The sequence below is a fragment of the Aspergillus aculeatinus genome, assembly GCF_003184765.1.
Source record: "Aspergillus aculeatinus CBS 121060 unplaced genomic scaffold BO66scaffold_3, whole genome shotgun sequence".
Taxonomy (NCBI): Eukaryota; Fungi; Ascomycota; class Eurotiomycetes; order Eurotiales; family Aspergillaceae; genus Aspergillus; species Aspergillus aculeatinus.
The window spans coordinates 711,516-734,816 of NW_020291472.1; the positions used below are offsets into that span (position 1 = coordinate 711,516).

The following is a 23,301-nucleotide window of genomic DNA, read 5'->3' on the forward strand; positions in this document are numbered from 1 at the left end:
TCTGGGTATTTGGAACAAATCAAGACGGTGGAGACTGTGCTTGTTTCCCTAATACGAGTAAGTCACTGTACATGTGTGAGAACATACGTACGCGTACGTAGTACGCAACCTACACTAACTTACTTGAGGGGGCTCTGCTCCTCCGAACACTGGAACGGAGGAGCTGAGCCTCAATCGAGCCTGCAGCTGTCGGAGAGCCTAATTTCCAGGCCTCCAGTGACAGTGGACCGGCAAATTAGCGGATTCAAAGACTCGGGATTTGTTAGCCTCCTATTTACTTACAGTACTATGTACAGTACAGTACGACGTAAAAGTTACCATACTGTACTGTTCCGGACGAACCCTTATATCTCGATGAGTCATCTACGGTAAGCTGTCACGTGGGGAGCGGTGGGGCCTGGAGCCGAAAGGGGTAATCGGGCTGACAGCGAACATTGGAGTTTGACAGTCCAACGAGTCAACGACATTCTCTTGTTCAAGGCCACAGCCCTATTATTGTTGTTGTTGTTGTTTTTATTATTATTATTATTTTTATTATTATTATTATTTTTATCATTATCATTATTATTGTTATTGTTATCGTGCTAGTGATAGCGATACCAGTCGCGCTGTGAATGTGTCCTTCCGATTGAGCAGAAGTTACCAAGCATTCTCCACTGAGCATAGAGCTGCAGCAAAGACCCTCCAACCCCCCCCATCCAGGTCAAATCATGAGATCATGGGTGAGGAGGGACATCGGCAATCAGGGCAAAATAAGATACTAGAATTTCGACTCCAGAATGTGAATGACTTGGGCCCACCAGCAGCTCGTCAAGTCTTGAGTAGTCATGCGGCGGACCAGACCAGTACTTCCTCCGAAGGCCAGCAATCAAACGGATCGGCCCATCAAGCCGGATCAAGGAACTTCGAGTTTGTGCTAGTGACCGACAATGAATCTCGGCGCCAGGTCCGACGTCATGCTATGCGCCAGTATATGCATCAACGGCGCTTGGACAGTATCGCTCGACTAGGAACGGCTCGCGTACCGGGAGGAGGTTGGTCTACCCGCTCTCCTCTCGACTTCCAGCCCTCAGCTTCGTCCTCTTCAACAGGGGCCGTGAAGGACGATGCTCAAGAGGATCTGACTGTTAAGTCAGAGAAGGCCTCGTCCCCAAGCAGCGATGAGGATAAAAAGACGCCGGAGAAGCCCAAGAGCTCTTCGCGCTTGCTCATTCCGAAATTGCACAAGGTCAAACGCGAAGATGCCTCGTTGCGTCCGGCCACAAAGTCTGGATCATCCAATCCTCTGGTAAGCCCAGGGGAAGGGGCCGTTCGAGACCCCTTCAGCTGCTATCCAATTGCTATTAGCCAGGCGGATCATGAACTGATTCAACACTGTAAGTGGTAAGGCTCGTTCGCATGTCGCTTTAAAACCGCGGTGCAACGCTTGATCTTCACCCGAAATGAAAGCCGATAAGTGCCGGACGGGGGCTAACTTAACCAAGTCGTTGTGACCTATCCATCCATGATGTACAAGTTTGCCGACTCTATCGCGAACAACCCAATGATGGAGATTTTCCGGCAGATAGCGCTCCATGACGGTCTTCCCTTCCAGGCTATGCTTGCCATTGCATCCAAGCACCGTGCCGGTGTTGAGGGAAAGGCGGAGTCTGTGCAGAGCCTGACTCACAAGATGCGAGCACTGAGGTTCATGAACGAGCGTATTCAAGGGGATGCAACTGGGCAGCATGACGGGACTATCTATGCTGTCGCCACAATGGCTGTCATCGAGGTACCGTGGCTTGTCGCACCCCATCGTGCATGCAAATGACTAACAATTTTGGAGAAATGGTCCAAGGATGCATCTATCGAGCGAATGCATTTCCGCGGATTATCGTCGATGATCAGGAATCGAGGCGGAATGCATGGCATGCGACTCACTAGCCCTTTCCTGGAGAAAGTGCTTTACTGGTAAGTTCATACATATGCCCTCCGATGTTAGTCTGGTGCTGACAGGGCATAGGGTGGACTTCAGTTGCGCCCCTAAGGCGATCATCAGTACCTCGCTACCTTGGACAGGGACCGTTCCTGATAAAACTCCTCCTCTCGACTTCTTGGACCCCAATTTACATCTTGCTGTTCCTCATGATGCTACTACCTCAGAGGATGCCGATAGTCTCTGTGCACAATTTAGGGCATGCGAAGATTTCTTGCGGTTCTTTCGTCGCCTTCGCGAATTGGAGGGCTTATGCTTGAACTCTCCTTATGCCGTCGTACCAGAGACCTTTCCTCGCCGAAAAAAGCATTTTCGTCCTGGCACCCAGCTCTACTCAATCTTGACAACGCTGCCGGACTATGACCACGGAATTCGGGACATCCGCTTCATCGACGAATATACCTGCATGTCTTGCCTCTTCTTCCTCACCGTCGCATTATACGACTGCTACCTGAACTCTCATAACCTGGACGAGTATCTCGACTGGCTCAGCCTCGAAGTCCGCAATCTCAATCCTTTCACAAACCCCAGCATTACATCAGTTCTTTGGCTATTTCTCAACAATGGCGGTTATCCCAAGAATAGACCAGGTGACGCTGGAGATCGATGCTGGATTGTCTCGCGGATGGTCCGGATCGCTAAACGACTCGAATGGAAACGCCACGGAACCATTTGGGACCGACTTCGCCAAGTACTGATTGACTTCATCGTCACACAGCAGGAATGCGCGCTGGGTTCGGATGAAATTGACGCCGAAACGCACGTGGCTCGCACGCGGAAGCGACTCAGTTACCAGACTCACTCGACGGACTACTTCTGGAATGAGGTACAAATGCGTGAAGATATTCTCGAACTTAATTTGTCCTCAGTTACCTCCACGTCCACAAGTATTGAAGACAACAATGTACTTGCTTACACGTAAAAATCATTTGCTATTCCTGCTTTTCGTCTTCATGCATAACAACCCCACCTCAAATTATAACACGCGAATATCTTGCTTTGGGGGCTCGCTTTCGGTTTCCATTTAAGCTAATCTTACCTTTCACGACTTATGATGGATGAGACAATGGGACGTTCATGGGCTAGGATGGATACGGATAGACTGGCAATTAATGGATCTCGTATACAAGGAAGTTCGTTCGCTATTGACAAACAAACCATGACGAGCGCTTATATACACAGGGCTTCAGTAGGAGGCAGCCTGCCGGTAAACTCTCTTCCATGTGAAGATGATTCCGTAGGCTGTCGGTAATTCGTAGTCGGCTATCGGCTATCCACCTTTTGCTCAAACTGTTTACACAACATCAATTGATCCAGAAATTACCATTTCAATGTCTAAAGGGTTACGATTATTTGGTGGGGCTACATGCAAAGTAAGACCATCGCTTCTGTCTATGCGACGAGCGAATGCGATGAAGTATCTATCTAATCATAAGTGCAAAAGCAACAATCACAGAAAGCCAGGATGTGTGAGATCGCATCCATCTCGTGCATATCGATCAGGATAACATCACCCTGGGATAAACTCAAAAGAGGAGTAAAGAGCATGTACGGGAATAGGAATAGCAGCCGTCCCACCAGACTGCCGAACGAGATAAGAAGAGTCTTATCGTGATGCAATCTTTTTTTCGTAACATAAAAGAAACGAACCAATCAGACAAGCGGTACATAACACGCAAGGCAAGGCAACATAATATAACCACAATCAACCAAAGTCAATGGTATCGAGCGCGAAGATAGAGATGAATAAGAGGAATAATAAGAATAGAAATCTAATGATGGAGCCTGCCGATGCAAAGGTGAACAGCACTTGGCAGTAGAACTTTTGGGGGTGCATGCCAACCTGTTCCTACCCGAATTTATTCACTTCTTTCATATAATCTGTAATGAGATGATTTTGGCATGTCCGTATCAATATCCGTGATATCGTCATAAAAGAAAGGCGAATAAGAAAAGAAAAGAAGGTAAAGAGCGTGGGCAGATTACGTGGGCTTGTCGCAGCCAATGCGACCTAGAAGCGCCTTGCGATCGCTTTGGTCTCCAAGGCGAACTCGCCGAGGCCGCACAGCCGAGGAACCATTGGCTCGACGCCAGTCAACATTGGAGTTGTCGATCGCATGCGTGGATCCATTGAGGTTATCCTTTTCAGCAAAGTACTCTTCCTCTTCCTCTCCTTCGTCATCGCTGCGAGGTTCCTCAGCATTACCGGTGCGGATGACGCCCACGGCCACGCGAATTACCATGGTGAACCAGATCAGCGACAGCAGCTGCAGTGCCAGAAGGCAGGAAAGAAATATCCATTTGACGGTGCGGTTCATGCAAATCGGTCCGTTCAGATCCTTGAAGGGGGAGACCAGATACGACCATGCGCTCGGGTAGCCATTGGTAGAAATCATCTCCGCAGTTGTACCTGAGTAACATCCGTAAGACATCTTGGCAGGGACGTCCTTGTAAATCGACCAACAGAGTTTTGGGTAGTAAACATGTCGAGTGATCAACCACGTAACCATGAACACAACAAAAGCAATGTTGCAGCTCGTTTCGTACTTCAGATACTTGAGAATCTTGGCCGTCTAATCCAGTGAGTTAGTGAATTTGACTTCGAACGAGGGTGGAAATCTTAGAGAGCATCTTGATCTTACAGGCAGTAGGAGATCGACAATGTCCATGAGCGAGAGCACAACATTGGAGACATTGTAGAAGCCGTAGACGTAAGCCGAACCAAAGAGGGCAATGGTGATTACATGGTGGGTCAGCATCTGGTAGTGATCCTTTCTACGCTCCTCAATATTGATCACCAAAAGCTGCTGTGCCCAAAACGCCAATTGTACCAAGAGATACCATTTCATAAGACCTGAAACATTGCGCGCAGGCCATTGGTCCCAGATTTTGCTGAAATCGCCCCAATGGTCAGAGTTGGACCAGATATACTGTTTTATTGTGTTAGTCAAAACACACGACCAGCAGGCGGACAAACAGGCGCAATCCTGGTGAACGAACCATTCCGAGGGAGCAGATGAAGCCATAATACAGACAAAGCCAGCCCTGTTCAGCCAGACGAAGCGACGCCTTCCGCTTCAGGCCCCAATGCTGCGCAATGGGCCTCAGAACCCAGTCAATGAGAATGGCCCGGATAGCGATGAAGACAAGTGCGGAGCTGGCGACAAAACAAACATCATCCCATCCTTGTACGTAGTCCCCGGAAGCAGGCTGGTAGTAGGAAAGCTGAAAGAACGGCGTGGTGTAGGGGTTGAGGGAAGGGTAGAGGTGATGGACGGCCAATAACATCGCAAGAGTAGTCAAGGTAATCCCTGCGGTGAACGAACGTTAAGGTAAGCAGGACAGTTGACCCCAAAGCGCCAACAATGGCATTGTTAAATTATCATGTATCCATTGGAATGGTCCGTACCGATTTGGTTATGCAACATCCATTCGCGGAACGTGGTTTCTTTGACCGCCGGGCGGTGATGACTGGTAGAAGTGGAAACGCAGGCATTGAGTTCCGAGACCGACTGAGAGACTGGAGATGATACGTCGGTGGCCATGACGGAAGTAGGAGGGAGAGCCTGGAGGGGGTATCTGGCTGAAATTGGAGACCTGACAGCAGAAGCAGCAGTTCTGCAGAAAGGAATGTCCAATTGACGATAGCGCGAGAGGGAAAGTGGGAGGGAAGGTGTAAAGAAGGAGAACTGTCGAGAGCCGGGACGTTCGAGTATGGTAGAGGGAAGGAGAGAGATGGGACTCCAGAAAGGGGGGGAAGAGGTGGGGGGAAAGAGAAAAGCGATGAAGTCTCGGCCGTGAGAGGTTGATTGAGGCGTGTTGAGATGAGGTGAGTTGAGTTCAGATATAAGTTGAGGGAGTACGGTAGAGAGCGAGCCAAAGAGGGAACGGAGGAGTAGCGAGCGGCGGGCGAAAGTGGTTCCCGCCCACTCGAACTTCTGTTATTGTAATCCCACAGGTTCCACGGCGGGAAACTAACTCTTCAGAGAGATTAGGAATTGTTAGGGGATTTCCAATCAATCATTCCAATCAATCAATGATCCATCGATTGTTTAAATCAGATAGGCACCGAGAGGAGAGGGGAAGGGAGGGAGGAGCGGGGAGAGCCTCCTTGATGTTCTCGCCCTTGGTTCTCCCCGTCCGCTGAAAAGCCTAGTTGAGTTATTTTTATTTTGAATCTCCCCAAATGAGTGGAGTGGAGATTCTGGGCGGAATCACACCGGACGGCCTCTGTGTACGAAGTATGTACTCGAGTATATTACTGCTGATGCATCTAACTCTTGTGACGGTTCGAGGCTTTGAACATCACCCAGAACATATGGGAAGTTTTGCGAAGAGCGACGAGAAGGTAGAGGGAAGTGGAAGATTGATGGTGTATCAAGTCGGTTTCAGCTGATTTCGACCCACCCCCGGGAGGACCCCGTTACGTACGTGCTAAGGGATCCCCAACAGTACAGTACGTAGTCTACTTTCAGTGGCACTGGCAATGCTTCTGCCCCTCAGGTACCCCTCAGCTGTCAATATTCGATTCTCAGTACCGCCCTAACTTGGGGAGATCAAAAGCCAGTTGGTGCTCAACTGGGCGGTCACAATAGGCAGAATAGCGATCATGTCATGTGACCGGTCTTGAACCTTCTGTCATTACAATATCCTCTGTCATACAGATTGATACTGCTCTCGAAAGACTCGGAATTTTAGGGGATATATATTTCCAGGAATTCGGCCTCTACTTCAGGCTGCGAGGGCACCAAGATTGCTTTTATCTTTGTGTCCATTCCGTATATGCATGGTAGATTTGATCATCCCGTCCGCTGGTTTGGATCACCGCTTAAGCCGACCCCACCCAATAGCCGCCACCCCAAAGCTCTGCCTGCCCTGCAAAAAAAGATTGTCAAGCTGTTTTGACAAGAAAACATATTCCACAGTAACTGCATTACTAGCCTGAGAAAGGAGAATCCTCCTTCAAGGCAACTACTGAAAGTGCTAATATAGTTATCCCAATTTCTCCGCTCCTCCGCTACTGGCTTTCATTGATTTGGCCGTGATTCCCTTCGTCACAATGGAGGCTGAAATACAGGCACAGATTCCCGGTATCGACCATGTGATCTCCGAATATTCCGTGGCAAGTATCCTGATTCGTATTGTTGAGACAAGTAGTTCGATTGGAACACTATCGCTGACGCATTGCAGGGCTATCTGGCTCATGCTTCTAAAGCCTACGTTGAAGATGCAAATGGGCCGTCGCCGCTGTCCGAAGCTGCCGATATGGTCACGGCGCTTCTGATTTCTGCCTCGGGAGACTTTTCACCTGAGAACGAAAAGGCCATTCGTAACCTCGTGGAAAAATTTATCGCTTCTCTCAGCGCGTCTGATGGAGTGAACGCAGAGCGTAGACAGATGCCCTTCACTGCCAAAAAGCTTGACCAGGCGATCAATGTTGGCTCTCAGAAAAACATCTCCTCGACTTTGGGTCTAGCGGGAGGCAACGTCGACCTAGAGTCTGCGAATGCCAGGAAAGTGGAGTCTCGTGTTGACCGCAAGAAGTTAGAGAAGGCAGAACGAAAGATTCGTGCTAAGCAGGAAAAGAAACAGATGAAGACGGTGCAATACGAATCTTCCCGTCTCTTGAATCAGCCCGACAGCACCATGTCCTACGAGGAATTCTTCATGGCTGTCAACCCTCTTCAACTTGGCTCTGACTCCCAGTCAAAGAGTAAGGATATTAAGGTTGACAGTATTGATATCTCTGTTGGCGGGCATCGTATCTTGACCGACGCTTCATTGGCTTTGGCTTATGGCCGACGCTATGGTCTCGTGGGTCAGAACGGTATCGGAAAGAGTACTCTTCTGCGCGCGTTGAGTCGGCGTGAAGTGGCAATCCCCAGCCATATCTCGATTCTTCATGTTGAACAAGAGGTATGTCTGGTCTCTCGTGCTCGAAACCTCAGAGAAAACCATGGTTTGCTGACTGGATGTCCAGATTACGGGTGATGATACACCTGCGCTTCAAGCAGTTTTGGATGCTGATGTCTGGCGCAAGCGTCTATTGGCCGACCTAGAGGTCAGTTTTCTAGCCTGTTTCGACCTGTCTCACCTGTCTGACTTGCTTCCAGAAAATCACTAAGCAGCTCGCCGAGATCGAAGCAGAGAGATCGTCGATGGCGGACACTTCTAAGGATGCCGCTAGACTTGACCACGAAAGGGAAGGATTGGATATTACCTTGAATGATATTCATGCGAAGCTTGCAGAAATGGAATCGGACAAGGCCGAGTCTCGTGCCGCTAGTATCCTGGCCGGCCTTGGCTTTTCACCCGAGAGGCAGCAGTTTGCAACAAAAACATTCTCGGGTGGTTGGCGGATGAGATTGGCCTTGGCTCGGGCACTTTTCTGCGAGCCTGATCTGCTTTTACTGGACGGTATGATCGAGTGACACTACGGCGGTCATCTCTTGACAGAATGCTAATCGTATGCAGAACCGTCCAACATGTTGGATGTGCCTTCGATTACCTTCTTGTCCAACTATCTACAAACCTATCCTAGCACCATCCTTGTGGTTTCTCACGATCGTGCCTTCTTGAACGAAGTAGCCACGGATATCATGCATCAGCATTCTGAGAGACTCGACTACTACAAGGGAGCCAATTTCGGTAAGTACCTCAAAGTGCTGGGAGAAAAATGTTCAAGCTGATGATATCGCAGATTCATTTTATGCCACCAAGGAAGAGCGGAAGAAGAATGCGAAACGCGAATACGAGAAACAAATGGCCGAACGCGCACATCTGCAAGGTATGTCTCTACCATACAAAAGTTTTGTATTGGAGCTTACTCATCCGAATAGCATTTATCGATAAGTTCCGTTACAACGCCGCCAAGTCGTCTGAGGCGCAATCTAGGATCAAGAAACTCGAAAGAATGCCCATCTTGGAAGCCCCAGAAAGTGATTATGTCGTTCACTTCAAGTTTCCCGATGTCGAGAAGCTTTCCCCTCCTATTGTACAGATGACGGATGTGTCATTTGGTTATTCGAAGGACAGACCGCTTCTTAAAAACATTGACCTCGATGTGCAGCTTGATTCACGTATTGGCATCGTTGGACCTAACGGTGCGGGTAAAACCACTGTGCTCAAGTTGCTAACGGCTCAACTTCAGCCGACGTCTGGTTTCATATCACAACATGCCAGGCTGCGCATCGGATATTTCGCACAGCATCATGTGGATGCCTTGGATTTGACGACCAGTGCCGTGAGTTTCATGGCAAAGACCTACCCAGGAAAGACAGACGAGGAATATCGGAGACACCTTGGAGCGTAAGTGAAAGTCTCCTTCACCTTAACCTTTGTCTTATATCTGTTAACAATTGCCTCTGCCTGATCATAGTTTCGGTATCACTGGAATGACTGGCCTCCAGCGCATGGAGCTCCTGTCTGGAGGTCAGAAGTCTCGTGTCGCCTTCGCCTGCCTGTCTTTGACCAACCCGCACATTCTGGTCCTGGACGAACCTTCTAACCATTTGGATATTGAAGGTATGGATGCGCTGTCCGAGGCTCTGCAAAACTTTGAGGGTGGTGTAGTGATGGTATCGCATGATGTGACGATGCTTCAAAATGTCTGCACCAGCTTGTGGGTCTGCGACAAGGGCACGGTTCACAAATTCGATGGCACTGTGAATGCCTATAAGAAGTTGATCAGTGCTCAAGCCAACGAGGCCGGAGTAGCTGCTCCGCACTAAGTCAGAGGACCTAGGATGATCGAGCCCAGTGAGGTCCAGGTAGACGAAGGTACTTACGTCATTGGGTTACCACGCGTGTGTGTATCCTATGTCTTTTAAGATGGTGGAAATTTCAATTCAACTGGTCTTGCTTAGCCCAACTATTTCAACTATTTGTCTACGAAAGTACGTACATATGTATTATGTAGGTGGTAATGAGTATGTACGTGGGTAGTAATTAATGCAAAAGACTGCGTTGCTTGACAGGCATCGCCAACTGGGTAGTGGGCTCGCTCTTGCTTATGTAAACTATACTAACTTAACTAGTCAAGTTAACTAATTAATAGTCTTCCCCAGATATGATCCGAGTGCTTGATTCCATTTCGAACTACGTACGAAACTTTGAACCCCCTTGTACACCGATTAATGCAGATGTCGATGTCGAACCTCTTCACACGCGCCAATCAATAAACTACTAAGCTATGAGTCGCAGGGACGAGAATGAGGTGGCGGATTCTAGTGCCCCTTTACTTTCCCAACGCTCGTTGGCAAATAGAGCGTCACAACGCGATGATGGGGACGCTCGGGTTTCTCGGCCCAGTTTAACACTGACAGGAGACTTTTTCATATTGTCCTTGACTTTTTCTGCTGGAATTAGTGGGCTTCTCTTCGGTTACGAGTAGGTGGTGTTTCATTGATCATTCTTGGCCCGGGCATGAGATTCCAAGTCGGCGAGCAGAAAGATTTCTGATAGTTCAAGTGGCTGATTATTTGTCTAAAGCACAGGTGTCATTTCATCAACGCTCGTGTCGATCGGCTCGGATCTTTCTAATCGTCCCCTCACTACTCTAGATAAGAGTCTTGTAACATCGTGCACAAGCTTGTTTGCTTTAGTCGCAAGCCCGCTGGCGGGCATACTGGCGGATAAATTCGGACGCAAAAAGGTTATAATCATTGCGGACGTGCTTTTTACCCTGGGGGCTTTCATACAGGCTGTAGCCACTACTGTTTGGGCTATGATAGTAGGGAGGAGCGTTGTCGGCTTGGCTGTTGGTGGGGCGAGCTTGGTCACGCCATTGTATGTCACGTAGCTCACGGATACCTGCTTCATATCGGAGAAAGACATACGGGGGATCGATCTCGACCGATTATGCTGACATTTGTTTCAGGTATATTTCTGAGTTGGCGCCATCCCATGAGCGTGGAAGATTGGTGACGATCTTGTGTCTACTCATCACTGGGGGGCAAGTCATAGCTTACATTGTTGGCTGGCTTTTGTCCAACACACCTGGCGGTTGGCGCTATATTGTCGGCCTTGGGATGATTCCTGCTATCTTTCAGTGCATCGCTGTTGGTACTCTACCCGAAACTCCACGATGGTTGGTGCAGGCAGGTCTCGAGAACGCAGCCACAAATGTCCTATTGCAGGTCTACCAGGCTCATGACGAAAATGTGCAAATTGTCGAGAGCATCTTGCATGATATCCAACAAGAAGTTACCGATGAGGCCGAGATCACAGGTCATTCAAACAAGTCTCCCGGACACAGTGAAAACTGGGTTGCAAATGCCACCCAGCGCACCCGCAGTCTCTTTCTTGTTGGTGGTAACCGCAGGGCATTGATCATAGCAGTTATTCTTCAAGGCCTACAGCAGCTATGCGGGTTCAACAGTTTATTATACTTCTCGAGTACACTTTTTGCCATTCTTTCATTCTCCTCCCCTACCCTTACGGCACTGGCAGTAGCGATGACCAACTTCGTTTTCACACTTTTGGCATTCATATATATTGATAGAATTGGCCGGCGGCGCATTCTGCTTTATTCCATACCTGTCATGGTTCTTTCGCTCGTCGCTTGCGCTATGGCCTTCGGGACTTTGGCTCTTCCTAGGTCATCATTCGAACCTGAGGGATCAAACGGAGCCGATGCTGCGATGGTCGAAGATTCCCTCCTCCCCTTACTAGTCCTTATCTGTCTCACGGTTTATACGGCCTCATACGCCTTTGGCCTCGGCAATGTTCCTTGGCAACAATCGGAGCTCTTTCCGCTGAACGTACGCTCGTTAGGTTCGTCTCTTGCAACAGCTACGAATTGGGGATCGAATTTCATCGTCGGGTTGACATTTTTACCTATGATGGAATGGCTATCACCGGCATGGACTTTCGCGACCTATGCGGCTGTATGCGTACTGGGGTGGATCGGCGTGTGGGCTATCTACCCCGAGATGAGTGGGCTCAGCCTTGAAGAGGTTAAAGATCTCCTGGCCAATGGTTGGGGGGTACAAGAGAGTCTGGTACGGGGTCATGGTCGTCCCTAAACCAGGTGCAAGGTGCTACGGAGTAGTCCAAATGCCAAGGTCAAAAGTCTTTCTCTAGTTGTGACTGATGACGGGCACGGGCTTAGCTGGCGTTCCCCACTAAGAATGAGATGAATTGAGCAGAACAATCTGGAGGGGTGAATCATCTGACTATGGTAATCACAAAGCACATAAGTACCAAATTCTGCAAGGTCCTGTCTAGTAAGTGACCAGTACTGAGCTATATCTTTTAAGTTAGTTGACTTCCTAGATATCAATCAGCACGTTGAATCCAATATAGAAGATTTAGGATCCAATCTAGCTCTATTTTTGCTGTGATGTGTTATGTACCTTGACTACAAAGACTGCTTGCCTTGGTAGCTTACTTTCGTAGCATTGCTTTGACTGCTTTATTCCAATGCATAGATCCATTCCGGGATGACCGAGTATAAATGCTTGCTTTTAGGAACTATTTTACCAGTGCGAACAAGTTCACTTGCGTGATTTCTTGGTGGAATATTGTGTACAATGACCGGCAGACGCTCGGTATGACTATTACTGCAATAGATGTGAGGCGCATAACCAGTAGGAAAGCAAAAGCCCTATTCTTCGATATCCTTGACCTTCTCCCACTGTCCCTTGAGGTTCTCCTTCCACAGACTGACTTTGTTATCTCCGCCACTCACCGCGAGAATGTTGCCGCTAGGGCTCCAGCTTACCCTCCACAGGACAGTGTCGAATTCGAGTTTCTGACTGGTCCATTGCCCGGGATTTGATGCATCAGAGGTCCAGATCCGAACAGTCTTGTCTTGCGAAGCGGATGCGATGTAGGACTTGGAAAGAATGCTGGGCGACCAGGCGACGTCCCGGACCCAATCGGTGTGGCCTTCTAGTGACTGGTTGAGGTTGTATGACTTAGACTCAGGGCTGTATTATGGTGACGTATCAGTTAGCAAGCTCCTTGATATGAAAAACCGCGACGGGCTTACTTGTAATCCCAGATCTTGAGCATATTATCACTTCCACCTGTCACAAACCTGCGCTGCTGGCCCAGTCCAGGGTTGGCGCTGATCAAGCTTCCAGGGACTGCAGCGGGCGCCCAACTGATGGAATTCACACCCATACCGTGCGCATGGAAGATTTGATGAGTCCAGCTGTTGTCGCGAAATTCAAGGACGCTAACATGACCGTCCGAGGAGGCGCAGGCCAAGACACAACCACTTTCATGAGGAGCCCAGGACACCATGTTTACCGAAGCAGTATGAAGCGAGAAATCAAAGACTTTAGTCCAGGCACCACCGCCAACAGGGGACGTTGTGTTCTGATGTTGCTCACGCCAGATGAGCACTTTTCCATCGTAGGAGGAGGAGGCCAGAATCGTGCCGAATTTCGGGTGCGCCTAGATGGATTACAGTTAAGCATCATGTCATTAACTCACAGCGAGAGACTCGAAAGAGGCTCGTCAAGTTCGGCATCTTCTATAACATACCCATGCAACACACCACACTGCTCCTTCATGGCTAGGTCGATAGTCTTGGGTCAGAATCACAGATTGTACTTTTATGCTCTTGTGTGCTTGTTGAAACTTCTTACCCCTTCAGAGTCTCGACTAGTCGGTGCGTTTCACCCTCAACCTCGAAAATCTTTATCGTCTTGTCCGAGGAGCATGTCGCCAATCTGCGGCCATAGTAGTCCAGACCCGCGTCGTGCTACAGCCCAACCCGGTCAGCGAATGAAAGTGCTAATTGAGGTTACTGTAATCAGGTGATCACAATGGAGTTGTCCTCCGCCCGCAGTCAACATACAATCATATCGTCGTGTCCAGAATTGGAGATCACTTGCGCAGCCGCCTATCCGCCCCTCGCGGGGGACCGTGTTAACAAACGAGAAGCTCAGGGATGGAGAAGAAGAACATACCATCTTGAATGAAGTGCAGCACCAAGTATAACCTGCAGTGCCTAACAATAGAAACTTCGAAAGTGCCGTAAAGGACGTGGTGCAATTTATGGGTAGAGGACAGCGAGGGGGTCGATGTGGTAACGTAAGTAGGAGAAGCGGCAGCGGCAGCAGCAGCAGCAAAACACCGCCAGCTTGTCCGTTACGCGGTCAGTCAGCCGCAGCCCGATCTTATCTTATCGGCTCAGTCAGCCATCTCTGGTCACTGTTGAATCCAGGCACGTGAGAGGGGCCTCAGGTTATAGAAGAACAAAGGCAACCAATTTTTGTTTGTCCAGTTTGTCCATACCAATTGATACTGAACATCTTGCACCCAGCAATGAAGTATGAGTATCTCCCAAAGGATGAATCTCGGCGGTTCTAAAACCCGCCGCGCTCTCAGTTCCTAGCAATCCGTCCGTCACGTCTTTGCCGGCGACATTGAATTCGTTGGGGTTTCCAGCACAGGGTCATGTTCTGGCTCCTTGAGTTTCCTATAATGAAGTAGTTAACTGATTTCGTCTCCATTGTGAAGAGGGTCGCAAGAAGTAAGCCCCTCTGAACAATGACATACAGCGAGGGACAGACGTGGATTATCAGAGTTGTAAGAGCACCGACGCGAAGTGAGCTGGCGAGCTGAGCTGGGAACATGCGGATTGATCTTCTGAAGGACGCCTAAGCTCCGGCTATTGTGTCTACGTGTGGTCTTTGACTGGGCTTTCACACACCTGATACTCGCCTCTTTTGTTCTTGTCCATGCAATTCGTGGGTGCCTGATTCTGGCTTTCTAGGAATGTGCAGTTCTCATCTACCTTCTTGTTTTTGGCCTACCTGTGGGCGGTCCAGTAAGTGGGTAGTAATGATTTTTATCTACTGTACATAGCTTTATGGGCAAGATTGCAATATCATTAAAGTATTAACTGATGGGTTGAGTACGCCAACGTTACCTCAGATTACCAATTTATGCGCTATCCAGGAAGTTAGGCGGTAGGCGGTGAGCATGCACTGTACCGGTGCACTCAGCGTCAGGAGTGTGGGGACAGCCTAGGTACGGTACGAGGCTCACCGTAGCCTTAGTGAACTCGTGTGAACTCGTTGCTACAGCTATTGATCAATGCTATGGTTTTGCAGAATACGAAGGCCGGAGAACGCCGCAAGTCCAGTGGCTTTATGTACAGCAATGGTCAGAGTCGAGCTCCTCCCTCACGCCAATCCCAAGCTGAGGAGTGTTTCGCGCCGTTCGGTTCAGCTTAGCCACCAGTTCGATATACACCAAAGCCTCGTTCAAGGGCGCTACCCGCTCTGGAAGAGAAATTACGGTACTAGATAGATTCGATAGGTTCTTGCAAGGATGGTCAATTTGAGTTTTGTGTGATTCGCGTCAAGACAGTTGTTCACGGAACCATGCAATCCCTGCTAGATTCGCCAATCAAGGCCCGATTTGTCCAAGGAGATAAGGACAGATGATACATGCAGGAATCACCTAGGAGATTAGCCGCACTATCAGTTCGGACTAGAGAAGTACTGTAAGGGCAATGGCGGGTTCCTGATTTTGACGGACCCAAAGGAGCGTGGGGGGAGATTTAGCCAATTCCAAGGTGTCTTGAGCAGCAAGGGCTCATGTCTGTCTATGCCCGCAAAGGGGCCAAAAAGGAGATCCTGAAACAAGAGCCTCGAATAAACCCTGGGATACGAAGAAGCGCGGCCAAAAGACTGATACTCGTTGGAGGTATTATTGTTGCTCAGGCAATGATGGATAATTAAGGCGGGTGATGCACCTGAAGCGGAGTAATGCATGGGATAGTCAAAGGGGGGGAGGAGGGTTGAGTATCATGAAAGATTCGACTATGAGTGTGGTTTTCATTCTAAATCTTTATCGTCGGTGATCTCGATTCAAGAGCAGCAAAGGCAATGATGTGACATCTTTTCGAAACAATAACAGGTCTAAGAGCGTTGACCATAGCAGTCAATAGCTCTGGATCTGAAGTACTCCGTAACACGAAATGAGAATTCTCTTTCATAGTGTACAGTACCTACGTACTTAGAGGTTAACACGAATAGTTCAAAGCTCCATCCCGACCGCCCGACCGACTAACTTATCGGCCGGGCCAGGAAAAGCGGAGCACCTCGGTTGGGAAGAAACTTGCAGCCCACGTTCCCTCCCGACTAATGTGATCTGTCACTAGGTACTCCGTACTATGTAATAACTTAGTAGATACTAATCAAAATTGTCATGGTCTTTGGGCCTACCAAATAAGCTCGGGGCGACGGAGTAGTCTAGGTAGGTAGACACGGACTACTGCCGATAACTTATTGATAGACACCGTTGGCCTGGCATTTTGACATCTCAGACGTACTACCGGTAAGCCCGCTAGTAATTTATCAGGTTTACTATTTCCTCACCCACCTCCTTCGGTTGTTCGCGTGCTGGGGATTGTAGCGCTGTTCAGATCGGAGGGATAGATGAAAATAATGGCCAAAGCTTGCCGGCTGGCGCTTGTGCATTGTGTAGGTCTGCTTGTTTGCGCACTGAATTAACATGTCCTGGACTAGATGGAGCGATGACAGATCGGACACTACATATTCAATTATCCATCCATCCATCCATCCATCCATCCATCACAGCTCTTTTGGGTATGCTTTACATAAAAGTCGACAAAATCCAGCCACTCTCGGAAAATAATTACGCGCTTGGCGGGTAATGCAAAGTGTGGTCTGTCGTCATTCTCCAGCAGCGGGAGTGAATACGTAGCGGGAAATCGGGGCCGAGGAAAGGGCGGCAGAAAATTTTCTATCAGCTCGAGCAAGAGCTAGAAAAGGATGGGAGTGCGCTGTGGGACTGGAGGAAAAGTAAGGTAAGGCATCATCCATCCCGCTTGTTCCCTTCAATCCCGTGCCTTGGAACGACCCTCGGTAAGTGCTGTACCTGAAAGGCTGACGGGCTACTCCGTAGTAGTTACAGCACATAGTACCATCGCCTATTGTTATTGCCATAAGCCTCACCTACTTACAGAGTACAGTGTATATCAGTTCAGAGAACATCTGTCTAGGGTGGAAAATTGATGCGATCTGGGTTACCTTGGCTGAAAGCCCGATCCAGATCTCCCTCCTTTATCAAGCACGAATCTCAAAAGCTACTACTATGCATGTGCTCGTAGGCACGAGTACGTAGAATATCAGTTGCTAATACCTGTGAACATCTAATCTAATTTCCAATGGCTACTTGTTATGTAGTCGGGTTCTCGCCGGCCCATCCGAAAGCTAACTACAGCCTATAAGTTAGCTGCTGAAGTGGGGATGGGACGGCTTGGTGTCACCAAACGGACCCTCATTCCACAATCACTGCGTGCCCTTCAGGCTCCGTCCACAAACAGTACCGGACCGGGCGCACTCACTGCAAGCCGATTTCCAGAGAATTATCCAAGAAACCATTCCATTGCATCATGGGGCGAGTTTGGTTCACCGTTGCCCGGCCTTCAATGAACGCATAACGAGGTGGTGTAACAATTAATCATTGGGCAATTCCAGGCCTCATAAACGGCTGACAGTAAACACATAACGTTACACATATTACTGGTGTGGATTCGATTCGACTCAACCACTGAATTCCGATTTCTCCAGCGCCGGCGACCCTTTCTGTTGTGAAATGTCATTTGCTAAGATCAGACAGAGGGGGCGGGTAGTTCTAGGTTAGTACCTGGTACGGTAGTCTACTGGTAGTCTTGGACCAAGCGCACAGGGTATCGGATCGTGCACGCTAGATAATTGGTGGTGCAAGATTCGCGCACATCGTCATAATTACACCATTATAATTTGAAATTCTGACAAGGATAGTGAGTAGTGAGTAAACTACTACTAGTTATTGTACAGTACTCGCACATACTTAGTTCAACTCCACCTTGTCTGGACCTAGACAACTCCGTACCTGGGGTATCACTAGCCCCATGGATGCGAAGCTATGAGTAGGTCACAAATCAAGATCGAATCTCAAAGTAATCTGACTGTTGGATCGACGCAAGTTGGCTCCTGTTTCGATTCGAGCTGATCCGTATTCTCGGGCAATTTCTCATTGATCGAGCGACCGACTGGAAAAACCTCGCTCCTTCCTGAATCTGCCAATCTATAAGTAATGGATTGCATCCATCTCAGTAAGTCGGTGTGCTATGCAATATCGAGTCAAAGTACCGGTCGATAGGACGGAACTTCTCTTGTACTGTACTTGCTGGAGCATGCTTTGCGCTGACTACATAGTATGAGTACTTCATGATGGGAGCGTAACAGAAAATGGCCTGCATATAATCTCCGCTCCACACATACTTTCCCTCCTTCCTCGCCAATTGACATGGCTGCGATCTGCCAAAATTGCCGGTAAGAGTTACAGGTAGGTCAGAAAGTGACTGACAATGCCTGTCCTTGCAGATGTAACAAAGCTAGATCCAAAAATCCCCGCGGCTGTTGGGGGCTCTCCTTCGCTGGGATCAGGTTGAGTAGTAGGTACAGTACTCCGTACCTAGTAGGCATTCAAGGGGAGCTTCACGGAAGGAGCCTGCCGTTGTTTCCATTTCTGTCACTTTCACTCTTATTTTGTTCCTTCGAAGGGTACCTGCAAGCACCTGTTACTATTAATGACGGAGATCGCATCCATGATCCATCTCATCTTCGATCCATCGAAATCGCCCTGCAGTGGGTGCTTTGCTGGGGGGTGGGAACTCCTAGCGTGATTCATTCCTCTCCAGTCATTAAGTGGTGGTTGAGTTTAGACTAGAACCAGACAAACCTCGCCCGTGGGAAGGAAAAGCAAGTGGCCGCCGTGTCCCACTGCTGGCTGGGGCTTTAGTGTTGATCGATGACCGGCTCTGGGTTCTGTTGTTATTATTCCTCCATCGTATTATTATTCTTATTATTCTTCTTCTTATTCTTCTTCTTTTTCTTCTTCCTCCTCTTCTTTCTCCTCTTCTTCCTCCTCCTCCTCTTCTTCTTAATCCTTCTTCATTATCCGGCTAGCTAGCTATCGCTAAATTACCGGTGCTGCTAATTACTTCTTTTCCCTTCTGTTCTCTTTTACTAATTCTCCCACCCCTTCCTACCCCCTCTCCTCCCAGATAATAATAGCCACTGTCGCGCTCACCCTCCCTTCTTCACCTGGACGGAGATTATTGCGATTTGTCCGGGTCACTGAATCTTAAAATTGGGTCGCTGCCGTCAGCACTCCGTCTTGTTTTTTTCGCCTCCTCATTCTTTAGCGACATTCCTTTCTAAATCTCGGTTTCCATTCCTTCTTTGAGCTCTTTCCCCCGCCTTCAGAGCTGGCTCCAACGCGCTTTGCCCTCACGCAATCTAAGCACACAATCATCGCGCCTAGTGTTGTTGCACTGTAAGAGTAACCTATACAAGATCAGCGGTCGTCTCCGTGCATTTTCCCGCATCCGCGCTGGACACCTCAGATCAGACTGTGTCGGCATATCTCTCTCCTCCCTCTGGATAGGATCTTATCTATCTACATGTACCAGGCTAGCTGATCCTCCTCGTGCATGATAATGCAGATGGGAGGTCAGGTCACAAGTGATTTCGATGCTGCGGACTTGAGCTTCGTGGTATTTGACGCTATTCTCTGCGCCCTTTGAGAATGGAGCATGTATCCACAGTAAGTGCCGTGTTCTTGAGAATTAAGAGCTTCGCAGTATCTGCCCGCCTCGCCTGCCATTCGTGCTTGCTATTCGGCGCAAACGTGACCTCGATCAGACGCGCATCTGACTGGTCTGCTTTCTCTTAGTTATGTGCCATTAGCACCGTCGGTATTGCAGCAACAGGCTTCGCGTTCGGTCGTGTGGATCGAAGCTCCTCCAAGCCCAGCAGGTTCCGTAAGAGGACCCTCCCGCTCCAGGATCAATGTGCGACGGCGACAGATATACCGGATTCTCCAACCTCGAATTGGGTACACCCAGCTCTGCGCAAGCCGTTCTCAACCGCAGCTGCCGAATCCCCGCTCGAAGCAGAATTCTCCGAAGATCATGAGGATGGTCACTCTAATACAACACACCGGGAGGTATCGAAACATTCGAGAAACCCATCATTTGCAGGTATAAGACTGCGACGCCGTGGACAAACTTTGGCTGGCCCCCCGCTCTTAGCCAACGATAGCCCTGCCACGGCCTCGCAGGTGGTTCGGCGGCCATCATCAACCTCCTGGATGCGACGATTTTCATTCCAGCCAGAGAAACGTAGCTCATACCAGTCGCCCCTTTCTGTGTCACCCAGCGGCCCAGCCCTTCCAGTCAGTCCCCGGACTTCGACGCAGCGCAGGTTTCATAAAATGCTCAAGCGGCCTCTGTCGCAACATGCTAACACTCAACCGCCTCTGGACGTCGCGCCACCGAGTCCGTCAACGGTTAATTTCCGCAGGCCTGCTACCAGTTATCAGCGATCGGAAAATTTTGGCCACAGGGCGACACACAGCTTGAATTTCGAACCGAACTTGGTCCTGTACTCCCCATCTACCTCTGACAACATTATTGCGGCCCCTGAGGACCATGCGTGGCGACCGTACATAAGTGCCACCTTGGATGGACTGTCAGATAGACTGGCTCGCAGATTCTCCGCAGCAACAAAGCCAAGAGATCAGGGACTACGACGAATTGTCCCGAATACTGGCTCTGTCCCAGCACTTCTTCTGGCTACCTCCATCACGACAAAGCAACCTGCAACGACTAGCGGCCTAGTCGCCTCGAATTTTGACTCCCTAGTCCAGTTTCGTGACCCATTCACTTCTGGCGACAAGGCTTCGCAACCGCCTGATGACCACATACCACCGGAAAGGGCTGATCGTGAGGCGGAATCTCGTGCTGAGGACGCAGATCCTCAAAGCCCCTCGACACCTTTCATGCTCACCTCGGAAATCCATGGCCCTGAGCACAGCTCACGGGTCTTTTCAAAGAGACGGGCGATTTCGACGCCCCTTCCGTTCGGTATGAGCACGGAAGGAACTATCCTAGCGTCACCCAGGCGCCGTGAAAGGCGTAATATAACGGACCCGACATTCTTCACCCACCCTTCAGCCACCTTACAAGCGGGAATTCCTATGTCATTGATGACGGATGTGCTAGGTTCACGACACCGGGCCTTACCTTTCCGTCTTCAAGATTTCGGATCAGATATGGCCCACTTCCACGATATTGGCGCACGTCCTTTCACATCAGATGCGGTTCCTCTGTCCAGACTTCAAACTTCAACTCGCCAGCGGCCCAAGCGTCATTCACTAGCTGCATCAGAGCTTGCGTCCACGGTGATCGGATCCGATGAGACGAACATTTTCACTTCTGGCGATGAGGATGAATCAGACTTCCTGAGCGATACTGCGTTCGATTCAATCCGTACCCATATGACCACCAGCAGCAACCCGGGTCTCTATGCGCCTGGAATTGAAAACATCTTTGGCGCTCCTCGAGTGACTCCCGGGGAGACGAACCACTCGAAGAGTGCAGGGCTGAATACGTATGTTCCCAACACCTTGCGCTCGCTGTCAGGGATTTGTGATATGGATGCTCCCCAAGCGCCCACCAATATGCCATCCCTCGTTACTGCGGTCCCAACAGACCTACACGAAGGAGAAAGCACTATATCATTTCCGTCTGATCTCACAGATGACGAAGATGCGCGCAGTTTGTTAGCTGCGCTGCCCAGTGAATCCGTTGCAACCGCCCCCCCAACGAGAATGAGCTCGAACGGACCGTATCCTTTGAATGATTCTTTTTCCCCAGGGGCTTCGAGTACCAAGGTCCAATCCCAGTCGTCGGTGATATCGGATGACCGCAGCCTCAATAATGACGTGCTTGATACTTTTCCTAAGATGAATATCTTTGACTGGTCTGAGCAGCCCAGAAGCGACCGTGAGGGTTCCGGACCGGACGGGCGGCCCCGGACTGTCCATGGGAAACATACGCCTGACTCCCGTGGCAGCCGTGCACCCGGGAGGAAGGCGCCGAGCACTTTGCACCTTCGGAGCCAGAGCGTTCCAGTAACTAGAGATCCCACAACCATTATCGAACAGCGCCAGACATCAGGTAGCAAGTTCGGGACGTGGGGCCTGGGGAGCAAGGGTGTTAGTGAAGACTGGGACAGCGACTTCGAATTTGAAGATTCCGAGGAGGGTCCAGCTACCGAGGTCAGGAAGCCGAACAAGAACCCTCCACGCCGCGGCATGGTTGTTCCCCCAGCCATCCTGGAGCGTCAAGCTAGTCTCCATGGGCAGTTCGGACAGGTTCAGGAGCTGACATTGCTGGTCGAAGAACTTAAGCGCCTTCGGCACCAGGGAAGCTTCCTCAATCTTGTTCGGGGCTCCTCCAATGAGCTATGGAAAGAGGCAGAAGGTATTGTCAATCTAGCCACGCTGGATGATGACGACCACGAGTCCCCGCCTGGATCACCATCGTCGCTCACGTTCAGTTTTGATGAATCAGAAGGCGATTCTTCAAATTCGCATGACCCGTGGAAACGAGTCAGTGGAGGCTCTTGGGGGTTATCGTTCTCGGACAACTCAACTTCTCGCCCTACCACTGCTCCCAGTCAGGATTACAGAGAGGCCGCAACAAAGCCAAATTGTGTGCTGGATCTGATCTATCAACAGCGCAACGTAGACGGTTCTCCAATCCCCAACTCCCACCTTCCACGCTCGAAAAAACTACCCTTCGATACACAGTCTCTCCGGGATCTTGTTGTACGCGCTGGTGTTGTGACCCGTGCACTGAAAGAAGAAATTCGCAGAGCCGAGGGTGTTGCCACAGAACCTAGTGAATTACACCCGTCAGATCCCCCATTTAGTCGGATTTTCGATCGGCCTCATAACGATGATGCAACCTGTCTCACCCCGCCCGGATGAGACATGTCTATTTGGCTGTTTCAATTCACAACTCCAGCCTTACCACGCAATCATACTTCTTGATCAGACTTATGAATTCTTCGGCATGTCTGCTAACGTGAGAAAGGATATCTGACATAGAAGCTATTCTCCTTACTACCTAGATAGCTCTCGCTCTTTCTCCTATCGATTGATTGAGCCTCTCCAAGGACTTTCCGCTCCAAAGAATATCCAAGCGTTCAGTCTGTGTACCGGTCATAGGCACATCTTCTGTACTTCTATACTTTGAGTGGCTCACTCCTGTACAATCGTGAGAAGTGTTTGTTTGTGGGGATCACCTTCTGATCATATGATGTGCTATTAATTTGGAAGCGGACATTAAGCTTCCATACGGACTTTTCTCTCCTTCAATCTCTGTTCCATGCCTTTCATTGTGCGGGAGTACGGATATCCGGTTCTGAGCGGCTTACTATCTTATCTTAGAAAAGAAAGAGGAAGAACGGGGTATTGCATCTAGAAGAAGGCATAGTTAC

The 23,301-nt window shown here is 49.5% G+C and overlaps 7 protein-coding genes across 7 annotated transcripts; 4 read left to right on the plus strand and 3 right to left on the minus strand.

Annotated features, from left to right (window-relative positions):
- Positions 1-32: 32 nt before the first annotated feature.
- Positions 33-3,129, plus strand: BO66DRAFT_425625 (uncharacterized protein). The gene is made up of 6 exons (XM_025650241.1): positions 33-93; positions 302-368; positions 589-1,376; positions 1,485-1,771; positions 1,826-1,950; positions 2,003-3,129. The coding sequence occupies exons 1-6, from the start codon at positions 72-74 to the stop codon at positions 2,895-2,897; spliced, it is 2,184 nt and encodes a 727-aa protein (XP_025508474.1). The 5' UTR covers positions 33-71; the 3' UTR covers positions 2,898-3,129.
- An 828-nt stretch (positions 3,130-3,957) lies between these two features.
- Positions 3,958-5,520, minus strand: BO66DRAFT_312844 (putative longevity-assurance protein (LAC1); the record flags this gene model as incomplete). Its single annotated transcript, XM_025643367.1, has 4 exons — positions 3,958-4,548; positions 4,618-4,905; positions 4,976-5,286; positions 5,385-5,520. The coding sequence occupies 4 exons, from the start codon at positions 5,518-5,520 to the stop codon at positions 3,958-3,960; spliced, it is 1,326 nt and encodes a 441-aa protein (XP_025508475.1).
- A 1,144-nt stretch (positions 5,521-6,664) lies between these two features.
- Positions 6,665-9,863, plus strand: BO66DRAFT_388126 (putative AAA family ATPase GCN20). The gene is made up of 8 exons (XM_025646475.1): positions 6,665-7,097; positions 7,166-7,891; positions 7,956-8,036; positions 8,089-8,392; positions 8,450-8,623; positions 8,676-8,762; positions 8,815-9,283; positions 9,354-9,863. The coding sequence occupies exons 1-8, from the start codon at positions 7,035-7,037 to the stop codon at positions 9,703-9,705; spliced, it is 2,256 nt and encodes a 751-aa protein (XP_025508476.1). The 5' UTR covers positions 6,665-7,034; the 3' UTR covers positions 9,706-9,863.
- A 192-nt stretch (positions 9,864-10,055) lies between these two features.
- On the plus strand, positions 10,056-12,000 carry BO66DRAFT_365069 (putative MFS myo-inositol transporter; the record flags this gene model as incomplete). Its single annotated transcript, XM_025645199.1, has 3 exons — positions 10,056-10,363; positions 10,466-10,762; positions 10,854-12,000. Exons 1-3 carry the CDS (start codon positions 10,167-10,169, stop codon positions 11,998-12,000), a joined length of 1,641 nt encoding a protein of 546 aa, XP_025508477.1. The 5' UTR covers positions 10,056-10,166.
- A 489-nt stretch (positions 12,001-12,489) lies between these two features.
- Positions 12,490-13,989, minus strand: sec13 (GTPase-activating protein SEC13). Its single transcript, XM_025646476.1, has 6 exons — positions 13,897-13,989; positions 13,785-13,829; positions 13,573-13,688; positions 13,469-13,499; positions 12,969-13,378; positions 12,490-12,906 (listed from the first exon to the last, which is right to left on the minus strand). Exons 1-6 carry the CDS (start codon positions 13,897-13,899, stop codon positions 12,582-12,584), a joined length of 930 nt encoding a protein of 309 aa, XP_025508478.1. The 5' UTR covers positions 13,900-13,989; the 3' UTR covers positions 12,490-12,581.
- Positions 13,990-14,018: 29 nt separating this feature from the next.
- BO66DRAFT_388132 (uncharacterized protein) lies at positions 14,019-14,948 on the minus strand. The gene is made up of 2 exons (XM_025646477.1): positions 14,225-14,948; positions 14,019-14,110 (listed from the first exon to the last, which is right to left on the minus strand). Exon 1 carries the CDS (start codon positions 14,563-14,565, stop codon positions 14,314-14,316), a length of 252 nt encoding a protein of 83 aa, XP_025508479.1. The 5' UTR covers positions 14,566-14,948; the 3' UTR covers positions 14,019-14,110; positions 14,225-14,313.
- Positions 14,949-19,231: 4,283 nt separating this feature from the next.
- BO66DRAFT_112806 (uncharacterized protein) lies at positions 19,232-23,164 on the plus strand. Its single transcript, XM_025641837.1, has 2 exons — positions 19,232-19,558; positions 19,688-23,164. Exons 1-2 carry the CDS (start codon positions 19,541-19,543, stop codon positions 22,787-22,789), a joined length of 3,120 nt encoding a protein of 1,039 aa, XP_025508480.1. The 5' UTR covers positions 19,232-19,540; the 3' UTR covers positions 22,790-23,164.
- Positions 23,165-23,301: the final 137 nt, after the last annotated feature.